At 42.2% G+C, this 13,139-nt stretch overlaps 1 protein-coding gene across 4 annotated transcripts in view; it reads right to left on the bottom strand.

Annotated features, from left to right (window-relative positions):
- CBLN4 (cerebellin 4 precursor) overlaps nucleotides 1-12,724 on the bottom strand; it is a 69,423-nt gene extending 56,699 nt beyond the window's left edge. The window contains exons 1-4 of one of the 4 annotated variants that reach the window (XM_048072598.2): nucleotides 11,586-12,705; nucleotides 9,940-10,056; nucleotides 7,040-7,175; nucleotides 849-6,949 (exon numbers count right to left, since the gene is read on the bottom strand). In XM_048072598.2, coding sequence (XP_047928555.2) covers nucleotides 6,741-6,949; nucleotides 7,040-7,175; nucleotides 9,940-10,056; nucleotides 11,586-11,867 — 744 coding nt within the window. In that variant the 5' untranslated portion in view covers nucleotides 11,868-12,705 and the 3' untranslated portion in view covers nucleotides 849-6,740. Of the gene's footprint in view, nucleotides 1-848; nucleotides 7,176-9,939; nucleotides 10,057-11,585 lie in introns of those variants that run through there. The other 3 variants (XM_048072600.2, XM_048072599.2, XM_048072601.2) reach the window with 3 other exon arrangements.
- Nucleotides 12,725-13,139: the final 415 nt, after the last annotated feature.

Raw genomic sequence — 13,139 nt, 5'->3', positions numbered from 1 at the left:
GACAGCCGCTAGGAGCACCAAGCAAGCCTCTAACATTATTTCATGTCATGCTGAGGTGAAAGCTCGGCTGATCTGGATGGGCATTGCTTCTCTGAAGACTTTCCCCTTGTCACCTACCACCAAATAACCTAGTGGCTTTAAAGATTTATTGAAGTCTAGAAGACACAAGCTCAGGGGAAAGCAGTAACTTTGACCTGACTCTTCTGTACCTAAGTTGGGTGGCCCTAACTTGAAGCAGTAACTGGGGCTGAAGGTGGAGTCTGGTTGTGGGCACAAAGAAAGTCATATCTTGTGTGAAACCTGGACCCTCCTGACCCTGAAGTGTTGAAGGCCTTCACGAACCTTCTGCTGAACTTCAGTGAGGCTCTAGTGAAACCTCTAAGCCAGGCGTGCTTAACGTGAGCGGGGCTTTCTCAATAGAGGAAATTTGCTCTTTGATCCTCCCTGAAGATTAAAGCAGTGTTCCTCAGCCTATTAAAGATATTGTCTGAAATCAAAAACTACTGTTTATGAAAACTTTGTGCAGACTTTTCAACAAGCTGTTTTGCATACTTTAGCAACGTGATTAATAGGATGGAAGTAACGCTTGTGGGAATACCTATGCTTTCTGTTTAAAAAAAAAAAAAAACATAATGAGAGATGTGGAAATATAATCATTCAAAAAGTCTGAATGAACGACCAAAACTGTATAATCTTTATGCATATGAAATTCTGGTTGAATAAATTATTTTAAACCAGTCTAAATGTTTTATTTTCAAATATTTATTTCAAAAGTTTAAATGTTTTATTTCAGTTTTAGTTCTTTCCCTTTCAAAGTAAAGTCTGAGCTTAAAATTAAATACAGAAGTTTTGTGATCCAAAACAATTCTTTCCTTTTATTTGAAAAAAAAAAAAAAAAAAACCTTCTAATGGGTCTGCTTCTTGCAAGCAGCAACTGAATCCAAACAGTGTTCCCTGACAGCAAATTGTTTCAAGGAAAATTTTGCAACCTGCTCTGGCTCGGATCATTTCAAAGGCTGGTCAGGTCTGTCCGGGTGCTTGAGAGGCTCTGACGGAGCCGCACGGAGCCCTGTTGCTGCAGGGGCACGCTCTGACACCAGCACCAGCCTTCCTCGTGCCGAAAAGCGTCTCATTAGCAGGAGCCAGATCAGTTTGGCCAAGTGGTTTTGCTGCTGCCCAGTGGGAGCAGCCACCATCAGCAGTTGTTACTCTGTTGTACCGAGCTTTTCAGCTGGTTTGCAGGTCCGTGGGATAGATGCCAGAACCAATTTTGCTCCTGTATGTTTGGTTGCGTAGGAGAGCACAGACGTATCTTTATTTCAATTTGGGTTGCTACTTAACTGCATGCCTTCAACCTAAGAGAAATTTCGCTTTGCTATGTAATTAGGAGACCTCTTTCCTAGCTTTATTTTCAGACAGTGCTCATTTTAAAGACTGCCTTTGTTTGAGAATATGTTCACTGTAAATAGATCTTCATTTGCAAAGAAAGGGATTAAATAATAATAATAATAAATAGACTTTTAAATACAGTAAAACTTAAGGAGGGATAACATGCCCAACTGATATAAAACTGCTCAAAAGCTTCTACAGAGGGCCCCAATACCTAGGCCCTCCTTCTGCCATCAGGTCTTGTTCCCTCTTCAGAGTTTTGGTCACTGCCCAGATCCCATGGAGATCTGCCTCCTTCCAGCATTAGGACATTAAATGTCCTCACAATGAGATTAGAGTACAGTTTTTCTTGTGTCAGCAGGAATTCAGAAATCACCACGCTCAGCTTGTTTTCAGGTGTGTAAATGTTCATACACATATTTGCCCTCTGCACCACAAATGGCCCAGGGGTGACAGCCCTGCTTTGCAGGAGTAAATCCATGCACACACGTAAGTACAGAGATAAAGCTGTTTTATTTGCCAATCTCCAGTGCTCTGCACTACACTTCTACATCTAGTTTCCTCCAGCAAGATAAAAGCCATCAGATTACAATATGGTGGCCTTAACACGATGGGTCAGCATCATGCGTTGTAGAAAAGTATTATGCATATAAGCAGAACACAGGCAATTCACTAAACTGGACAATAGGTCAAGAATGTATTTGAGTTAAGTCAAGTTGCATGGAAGTCAACTTTGTTATTTTCCTGCTCTCTTATGGATTTTTTTTCCCACATTAGACACGGGAAAAAAAAAAAAAACACTCTCCCATCTCCTTTCAGAAATGAACTTTTCTTAGATCATTTCTGATCACATATTTTTTTTACAGCTAAGCTGAACCACAAGGCAGAAAGAAAAAGGGGCAGAGGAACCTGTTAAAAATGATGCAACTGTTTTTTTCCCTTCCCCAGACTGTGAAGATTAAAATAGTGATTGTTTCTATCAAAGGCCTTAGATCACAGCTTTCACTAACCAGACTATTCAAGCCACATTTCCATTATTCATCCATCGCTTATATAACGGTGACTGATTTTATCATTATTCTTTGTATGCATTCCCCTTAGTGCTCTAGGGTAGGAAAGGTTTCCCCCCACCCCATCCCTTTGCTAACCAGCAACAGATACATACCTTTAGCTCAGTGTCTGAGTCTAACAATGTGTTTTCTCAGAGGAGCCTTTTCCATCTGGATAACAATAGCACAAAATATATGGTGTCATGGCATGTGCCAACCACTAAACTCATTCTCTGGGGATCTTCATTTGTTTACATTGAGTCATTTGGTTAATTTTGTCTTTAGAAGACAAAGAGTTTTAATATTATAAAGAGCTCTTACAACATGAAGGGCAACTGTAATGAATTGCTAAGGTAAAGCATGTAACCAACTCAAAAACCCTTATGAAAGGAGGAGAAAATATATCTGCTTCTCTGCCTCAGCCCATATTTCATGTTAATGGTTCGGCTTCCGTCTTGTGATTATGATACACTGCTTCTTGCATTTATCTTCTCTATCCTAAATTCTGCTTGTAAAAATAGTATACATTCTGCAGCTGTGTTCTTCTGTGAGCTTGGAAAATATAAAAATAAAAATAACTTTAAAAAAACAGAGTTAATAACAAATATTGAGTTTCTCAGGACACTTAAAACCGTCCAGTTCACTGCATTCATATTCCTAGAAATAGAGATCTAGATAATATGTAAGAGGAAATATCGCAATATGCTATTCATTCCAAAACATCCTTTCAAAAAATGCCTTCTGTCAGAAAAAGGAGCAGTCCCACAGATTGAACAGGAGCAGCAAGAGCACTGGATGTGTTTGCGCTCCGGATGCGGCACTGGTTGTTTTCCGAACCCATCTCCCATTCCTCAGTAGTGACACCAAGGTCACAATACTTCTGCCATGGCCTGGGGAAGGTGATTTAATCGACACTCAGAAAATATTCTGATACCACTAGAAAATGGCATAATGCAAAACAAATACAAATTATTGCCTAAAAAAATTAATAATAATAAAAAAATAATAATAATAAAATAAAAATAAAGAAATGTTGCTTTTTCCTTCTCCATACTTCAAAGTTCCTTTCTTTATAAAGATACTCCAAAGTTTCCTTTCTTTATAAAGAGAAAAGTGCTTGTGAAATTTTCAAAGCTACCTCAGTGCCTTCCGTTACCCAGGTTCTTTTAAACAGTATCGGTTTTGGCTCCACAGCCTTTTGGCACATACATCCTCAACTCATCCTAAAAACCAGGATTCAAAGACGAGAGCTGTTTTCTATACAGGATGAATTTAGGAGATTGGGGTGTTCCTGGCTCTCCCAGATACCTAGCTCTGCTAAAAAACATCACCTAAGCATGACAAAGTGGTCCTTTTTATTTCCTCAGTCTTATAATAAAACATGGATGAAGCATAACTAAAATACAGATTAAAAAAAGTAAAAATACTGATTTTATTTGTAAAGAGACCACTGATAACAATGTAACAAACACTGATAACCACACGTGGCCAGAATGTTTTCTTGCACACTCAGCCTTCTGTATCAGCTACAAAGCTGACTGCTGTAGCATTAACATAGGAAGACAAAGGGAAAGGGAATGAGGAAAAAAAGGAAAAATGGTGATTGCCAAACCCAGCTCCTCATGGACTTGGTGAGCTATGCTAAACACCTCTTCTGGGAGAAACTCCTACTGAAGCAACTGAAGTGTGGGACAATGCAGTGAAAATGAGCTCAGGGTCTAGGAGATAGCTCAAACTGTAACCTAAAAGCCAGAGTTTATCCTTGCTGAAATGTTTAAATGTGAGCCGAGACAACTGGAGTGCACTTGCCCACCTCCAGAGGCCACCTCAGCTCTCAGCGCTGTGCACAGGTGACACGAGCTGCTTCTCAGTGACTTCCCTGACACTTTTTGTTCCCTTCGCTACCAAAATAATTAGCTAGGAATTCCAATTTTGGAGGCTGAGCAGAAAAATTTAGGACATTTCCATCAAAATATCTCTCTTTAATTGAATAACTTCCTAGACTCTCTTGTTAAAGTAAATAACTGCTAATGAGTCAAGCAATCAGAAATGTTTTGCCAAGGGGAAATCAACAGTATATTAAGATAGTTGAGTATTAATGCTGAATGCTAAAGGCAGCTTTTAGAGATCAGATGTTTACAAACTAAAGGAGTTAGATGCATTTGATCATTCCAAAATGTATACTGACAACTTTAATATCATTTTTCTTCCATCTGTGCAGGAATAATATTTCCTTTACATTACATATATACCAATGGGTAAAGTTAGCTTTCAGATTTTACCAATTTTATACAAAATACTGATGTTCCCCTCTGAATCAACTCTTATGGCAAATATATTTTTCATAGTATCATGCATATTATGTGCTGCAATCCCAGTTTTTTTAAGATATCTATATACGTATATATACACATTTGTTTGGTGTAGTGGTGATAAACTTTGATTAATCAAAACAAACATTTTTTTATATTTTTCAAAGAAGTAAATCATTTGCCTTTTTGGCAGATCTTTCCAAGTTCTCTCAAACTTCAGTGTTATGTGCAGAAACTATACTGTCTATCAGATGACCTTCTTCTCATCTGACTTACCCTGTAGGATTGTGAATGTACCCACCTATCTTCCTGAAATTTAAATAAATAAATAGATAAATAAAAATAAAAACCACCCTGTATGTTGGATCCATAAAAATAGGGAATTTGGGTACTATTCTGTGCCAGTGATTCTCTAAAATTTTATCAGGATCTGATATCAACCATCAGCCACGATTAGACTTTATATCAGTGAAATAACCATTTACAACAGTTAGAGCAATATGATATACTGCACTTAGCTAACATGCGAAGAAATTGGAAACAACTAAAACAGCAGCTCAAGCCAAAGCCTGGATTTTAGAAAAGGTCCTAGATTTCTGGATATCCTTGCATCCAGAATCTTTCTCGACTACATAGTATGTTTTAAATTAGAACCATATCCTTCATGATATGCAAGGCACAAATGTCCATCGAATTCAGTGTGTACTTTTGAACATGAGGAAGGGACGTTTCATTAGCAGTTCATGTGAAAATCATTTTCAGTTGATATTTGATTTCATTGCACTGGAGTTTAATGCTGATGGCAAAACCTAAAGCACAGGTCTCATCCAAAATCCTTTGGAATCAATGTGATTCCTAACACTAACTTCTGTGAAGCCAGGATTTCTACCTAAATACTTTCAAATAAAATGCATAGGTTACTTCTAGATCATTCTGATCACCTGTAGGATTCTGCCAGACTAAACTGTGACAGTTTGCCTGCCTCCAAGGACAGTTTCTGTGAATCCTAAAAGCTTACACTTTGCATATAATTATTATAGCCAATAAAAAAATAGCATGAAGTGACTACCAAAATCCAAAGGTCAAAAATTCAGCTAACATATATTAATCTTTATTATGTAACAATGACATAATAAATAAGTTTATGAGTTCATATGACCTGTACAAAAAGCCAAAAAGATATTGCACCAAGTTAGGTACAGGCTATTTGGATTTAATATTTGTTAAACATATGATCTAAAATTATATACAGTTGTGGAGTTAAGGCAAAACTAGATGATACCTTTAACACAACAGAAGGTTTGAAAAATAGACATAATTACAAAGAGGGGAATCTCATCTCCAGCTAATAAAGTGGCTGTGTCTAAGGAAGGAATCCCTTAGATTTTTAATAAAGCAGTTATTATCAATCACATTAATTAAAATTGTGAGATTAATAAGTGTGAGATTTCCTGAAGGGCAAAGCTGTTTTGCAAAGTTGTGCCTGAATGATCGCCTTTAACCCTGGTAAGAGTATTTTTCTTAATGGTTATAATAATCTGCTCTTCTTTTTAGAAAACACCACGTGGAAAAGAGGAATACCTTACATACACAACTAAAATACAATCATAACCCCTTAGCTTTATGTGAGCTAGACATGATTGTGACCGGTGACAGAGCGTAGATATATGGGTGAGCCATCCAACAGACTACACGCAGAGGAGAATTAAAGTCAATCACATATCAATAATAATTACCTTTCTCAAGACAATGGAATAAATCATGTCAGTTAAGTCCCAGTGACAAAAACATGTATGACCAATATATCAATATACAGTTCTTTGGCAGCAACACACTAACTCTTGATTGAAGTCTTAACTCAAACTTTCCTAAATTATAGACCTGGTTGCCAGTCTTTTCGTAATTAAAGAAAATCCACTTCTCTCATGAATCCAATAAGTCCAGTAAATGAAATCTGAATAAATCTTGCAGGCAGCTTTAGACTGTAACATTAAGCATAGATATTTATCGTCTGCTTTAGTTTCAATCCAAACATATTGTATTTAAACACACGAAATTCTGTGAAACTTCTGAGTAGTTCAGATGGGGCCAAAATCCATAAAGAGAATCCATATTCACCCATGAAAAAACAATAAAGAAACATCAATCCCATGATGATAAAATGATCTTCATGTAACAGGGGCAATGATGAGTCCACACCTGGATGAATGTCACAGGAAAACTGACTTTACAGGGGAAAGACCAGAAAGCCAGAAAACGTAGAATACTGCCATCCACCGACCAGATTACCTTTCTCCAATTTCAGGTAAACCTTATCCTCCTTGTCTAGATAGAGCAGGACTCCATTAGTGGCAGCTTCGCGTGTGACATCCTTGTCCCCAGCAAAAGCAGAAATGACTGGCTTTCCGTTTAGCATCAAATTAACCTACGAGAGAAAAAACACTGAAAAGCTCTAATTAACAGGAAAACGTCAACAAGTCCCAATGAATATTAACTGCAGTGCCAGAGGTCTGTTTGAGGTCCTGCTGTTCGCTGTTGTTGTTTCTTTTTAACTAATTACATTCACACAATGTGGATGTGTTTCATGGGCTTGGTCTGTGGCTGAATGGGGTCAGTGCGACGCTGCCCATGGACTACAATGGCTCAGGCTCAGACAGTGTGAAAGGGAAATGAGATTTTGTCATCATCAGTTGCACATGCACATTAATTGTTGGCAGGACGGCCCTGTCTATGCTAACTCTCTGGTGATACGGACCTTTGAGCTAGTACCTCGGTTTTGTTTCACATTGCCTACTTCAGAAGGTATTTAAACGGGGTATTATACTAGCAAAGATGACATTTTAGAGAAACTTAGGCAGCCAGAGATGCAATGTAGGCACCTAATGAGATTTCAAAAGTACTGCAGTAGGCTGGGAGCTTACACTTCATTGAGAGCAAAGTATACATCCTTTCCATTATTGACTGCAGCTTGATTTTAAAGGCTAGAACAGCCCTTCAATTTTAGGAACCACTGCACTGTCTTTTGATACTGAATTCATTTGTCCATAAAACACTTCTGGACGTCCACACAGCCTCTTCTGTGAAAGCCACACCATACAGACAATTGTGTAAATAAAGTTGGGCAGGGGTCAAAGGAATGGACAGATCCAGGCATTTTCATTTCTCCTATTAGTTTTCCTCTTCTTTTTCTTTTTGAATGACTATAATACAGTCACAGAAGGGTGAGTTAAGAAATGCTTGGTTATACTGAGTATTCTGGCCTTGCATATGCTTACATTAATTTTAATGGGAGTCACAGTGGAATAAATTACTGCTCAGCATAAGTCAGGGCATCAGAATCTGGCCCTGATTTGGGATTTGCTTATCTGGAATATCCACTTAATCAGATGTCCCCAGGGAACCAATTTCAGTTTAATAATACTTAATGGCACTAACAGATGTTTCAGGGGCATAGTAATATCACTTATGTAGGAAGCCTTCAGGTGATTTAGTGGTGTTTAAGTCTGCATGTGGCTGAGACTCAAGCTGGTTTGCTCTACTGCAATGGTTTTCAGTCCTCCCCTTCATTATCACACACATAAAAAGGTCATCAAGATTTAACTTGTTGCTTTATTTAGGTTCATCTTATTTGTTCTGTACCATCTCTGTTGGTCAGGTTTCCCTGCAGGTCATCTTACAACTATTTGGATTACAGCACAAGACATACCACAGGTTTGCCTCAGGTGATCTTACATTAACTGTGTCAAAATGGAGCTAACCAAACTCATCCATCACTTTTGAAAACCTTGATCTGTGAAAGATTTTAGGTCATGTGGTAGGTCATTAAATTCCCCATAAAACACTGAAGACTGCACTGGACTTTCTGAACGCAAGATTGAACATCTTTCCTTGCAATATGTATTCTAAATCCAATGAAGGTGACTGACATACAGTCATTCTAGGCCTTTTCAACCCTCAGCATTTCAGAGAGTGAGAGGAACAGCATTTGGTCCTATTAAATAGCTTACAAGCTCATTATAGGGGAGTTCATGATGTCAATATTTCATCTAAGACTTTTATCTTTGACCTGAATGGAAGCAAGATTTCAAGTTGTAAACTGAAGGTGAATTTCCCCAGGGATGAGAATGTGCCTTACACCAGCTTCCTCTGCCTTCTATACCATTTACACTTTTCTCAGGAGCTTTTCTGGCAACCCAAAGCCAGAGCTGCCACAACGAGAGAGCTGATCACACCTCCTGCAGAAATCAGTTTCCTCTCAGTCCTGTACACTGAAAACCATATTCAGGAGCAAATCGAAGCAGGGTAAAAGCATCAGATACTTCCATGAATCCAGTGGACTCGTAGGTGGAAGTGGGGAAAGCTACAGACATTATTCCAAATCTAGAAAGCCAGCATATATGTCACAGAAATTGTATGACCTGGGGTGAAGATTAAGGAATGACTTTAAGGAATTTACTTTTGGCTCAGCAAGGCGATGTTCAGGAACTTAGAGGCTTTTCCTCTAAGCTAGTGCATATTTATATTTAATTAAGCAGTTCAGCTGCTATTAAGCTGCAAAAGAAAGCATAGAATTGCACCTTTTTTTAGTATAAGAGGTATCTTTTATGCATTGTATGGCGAAGCAAGTTAGCAAGTTTAAAATGCTATAAAGGTTCCCTAGAAGATATCCCTATAGCTGCACAACATTCTGGTGTAGTTGCAGAACGAGCAGAGCACAGCAGACTGGTTTCATGAGCGTCTATCTGGCATCGTGATCTGACAACCAGGTGACAAGACATTACCAAAACAAGCAACTGTGGTATGTATCAGAACCCCTGTGTTCAAGACAATGAGTTTAACCAGTAGCAAAACATGACTTTTCAATAGTATTTATGCAATCGAATGAAATTCAGAGATATATTTTACTCTTCGTTGGCTCATTCTATTCAATACTTCATACTACCCCAGACACTTAGTTCTCAGAGTACAGAAGTGGAACTATGACAATTTATCTCAGGTGAGAATCCTGCCTCATTCCAGCTGTTCGGTTTAAATATATTCACTCTATTGCTAGGAACTGTACACCACAAGTTGCTTTAAACTAAGCTATTCTTCCTTGAAAGTTTATTAAATGCTTGTGTTCGGTCAAGATTCTATTGCGAATAAACGATTTAAGTAAAAGATTTTATAGTCATACTTGATCAACGTACCTGTATTGTTTGGCTCTGATAGACTTTAATTACGTGAAAACTGAAACTGTAAATTCCTTTTCTTGGTGCTACAAAGACAGATTCCAATGTGAAAAAATTGCCCACATTTACTAGGATCTACAAACAGAAAGTACACAATGGGAATTAGTACACATATTCAGCGCTAAATAAAACATTTAGACTATTAACTGTTCCCCCATAGATATTTGTCCATCTACATCTCTGATTTTTCATTCATCGTTCTACCACCTAAGTTGAAATATTTCTGATAAAATGGATGTTTATTTATATTTATCGTACAACTTTACTATAAGTAAGCTAGGGGGAGAATATTTCTTACTTTGCTACTATGTCATGCCCACAAGATCTTTCTTCTACACGTTTAGAGGATATTAAGAAAAGGCATTTTTTTGTTCATCATTCCCCAAAAATGACATCAAAACACTGATTCTGGGAGTGGCATATTGGTTTTGGCTAAAAAGCACTGGCCAAGCCAACACCGCCTTCCTGAAAGTATCAAGCTGTGAGGAAGGGTGTGTGTGAATGCTATAATTCATTCAGCAGTTCAGAGTAAGCCTGAGCTACCGAAATACCTGGCATATGAGCGAGATCTGGCTGTGAGCTTTTGCTGCTTTGTTTTTGTAAAGCACTAATAATAATTTGGGTTTGATTAAACAGAGACAAGGAACCGAGAGGAACGGACCAGACGAGTGCATCATACATATGCTAAATCTCTTCTTCAATGACTAATTTTTTCTTTCTTCCCACTCAGTTATGCTCTATTTTTGATATTTTTCAGGCTCCTTTATGCCAGACACAGCCCTAGAAAGCCACGAGGAATGCCCACGAAGTTAGGGCGATTCAGATCGCCAGCATAAAGCTACGTAACAAATCTGGCTTCGGCTGTCAGGATAATTTACTACTCATTTTGATATGATCTAGGAAGTAAAATGACCATCAGTCTCAATTACCTGCCCTAGGACAGGACCTGGCATACGAAATACGTGCCGCAACCTGTATATTAAAGCATGACTGACTGAGAGGGGCTGTACTAGGAACCTGTGTTTTTTAGAGAAAACTTGAATTATTTTTCCTTAAAATCCGCTCTTCTCTCCTCCCTCCAAGGCTCTGCCAGCCAACCGAAGTGTGATGGGGCTGCCCGCACCCGGGCACCGCCGGTCCCCCAGCGCCTCGGGGTCCCCGAGGGCTGCCCTGGGGATGCTCGCAGGGTCCCGGCCGTCTCCCCCCCGGCTCTCCCGGCCTCGCAGCCCCCCCGGCCGGGCTTCACCTCGCCACCCTGCCGGGTGCCATCCACCGCCGGGCCGGGAGGGGCCGGAGGGCACGGAGCGCACGGCCCCGGAGCCCCGACGGCGGCCGCCCCCCTCCGCGCCCCGCTCCGCCCTCCCGGGAGGGCAGCCCCTTCCTTCCCGGGGGGAGGGGGGGGGGGGGGGGACTGGAATTAAGGCCCCCGGCTCCTCAGGAGCCCCCAGCCTCCCATTTCCCCAGCTTTGGGGCTGGGGCTCCCCGCGAACATCACCCCAGGGCGCCCCGGTTCCGCGGGACACGAGGGGGACGGCACCTGTTGATCGCCCCCCCCAGCCCCCCGGGAATCCCCCCCGGGACCCCCCCCGGGCCCCGCAGCCCACCTGGTCGAAGTAGATGATGCGCGTCTTGTTGCTCATCTCGGAGGGCTCGTGGTTGGTGCTCCTCACGGCCGAGAAGGCGACCTTGGAGTTGGCCGCCCGCACGGAGATGCCGAGCGGGGAGGAGGAGGACGAGCCCTTGGCGTCGGTGGCCGGGTTGGAGTCGCAGACCACCAGGCACTTGCCCTCCAGGACGATGGGCTCCGTGTCGTTCTGCGCCCTCGCCGCGGGGCCGCCCAGCGCCAGGGCCAGGAGGAGGAGGGCGGGCAGCAGCCGCCAGCCCATGGTCGGCACCCGCGGCCCCTCCGCGCCGCTCCGCGCCCCGCTCCGGCCACCGCGCACCCGCGGGAGGCCCCGCCGGCAGCCCCGCACTGCCCCGCACCCGCACCTCCCGGCACCGCCGCTCCGAAGTCCTCTCGCTTTTCCTCCGGCTTCTTCCCTCTGCCTCTTTTATTTTTTTTTTCCCCCTCTCCTTTTCTTCTCCTCCGCCCCCCCCCCTCCCCGCCACCACTTTGTCTTTTTTTTTTTTTTTTTTACCCGAGTCCTCTTTCAAACCCGCCGCAAAAAAGCAGCCGGACAAAATAAACACTTCCCGGTTCCCCCTTTTCTCCCCTCTCTCCACATCAAAAAAAAGAGAGTAAGAAGGAGGGGGGTGGGTGGGAAAAAAAAAAAAAAAAAAAAAAAGCCCTCAGGTGAATTATTGATGAGAGAGAGGAGAAGAGAGGGGTCACGAAGAAATAAAACCAGTTGGCGTTGCCATGATTGCCGCTGCCGGCTCGCTCTCTCCTTTGAGCTGGAGATCCAGGATGCTCGGAGTGGCGGAGCGGAGAGGTGGCAGCTTACCCCCCAGCTGCCAGATCCCGTGTCTGATACCACCGCCGGGGTGCTGCAGACTCCAGATCTCTCTCTCTCTGCCTCTCTCTGCCACAATCCCCCAAAGAGTTATGTCACAACAAACCTGCCCATCCCTCGCCCAGCTGGGCAGATGCTGGGCTCCATTAACAGAGACCCTCCTCTTGAAATTGCCCCTTACGCCGACTCGCACACTTGTCCTCCCAGGCAACTTTTTAAGCAGCTGCAAAGCCAAAGGGAAAGCAACAAATCAGTGCAACGTCCCTTGTTTCCAAAAGGAGGCGGGGGTAAGAACTGCAGCCTGGTGGAAAGGCGTGCTTCTAAACCTGGAGGAGTCTCCCGGGGCACAGACCTCCCGTGCCTTTCTTTGCAGCTTGCATTTTGGCATGACACCCTGACCCCGTGTGCGCTGCCACTGATGCCCCAGAGCCCAGCACTGGGGAGCGGAGGAGGGAAGCAGCCCCCCTCAATGCCCCTCACTCAGACCCCCCCATCATTAAAAGACTTTCCTGCCTTCCCTTTGAGGATTAATGTTGCCAAGTATTGCCTCATGGTGCTGCCAAATGGCTGCTTCTGGTAACGTTTCGATTAGACACCTCTGTCTAGTAATAGTTTCTTGTTTGGATGTGTGCTGAAAGGACGGGAAGAACAAGCAGGTGCCTTTGCTCAGTACTTCCACACACCAAGGTTATTACAGACTTGACT

This window comes from Anser cygnoides, chromosome 16, assembly GCF_040182565.1.
Source record: "Anser cygnoides isolate HZ-2024a breed goose chromosome 16, Taihu_goose_T2T_genome, whole genome shotgun sequence".
NCBI classification, from domain to species: Eukaryota; Metazoa; Chordata; class Aves; order Anseriformes; family Anatidae; genus Anser; species Anser cygnoides.
The sequence above is the reverse complement of the archived record's forward strand: the minus strand, read 5'-3'. Positions and strand labels throughout refer to the sequence as shown.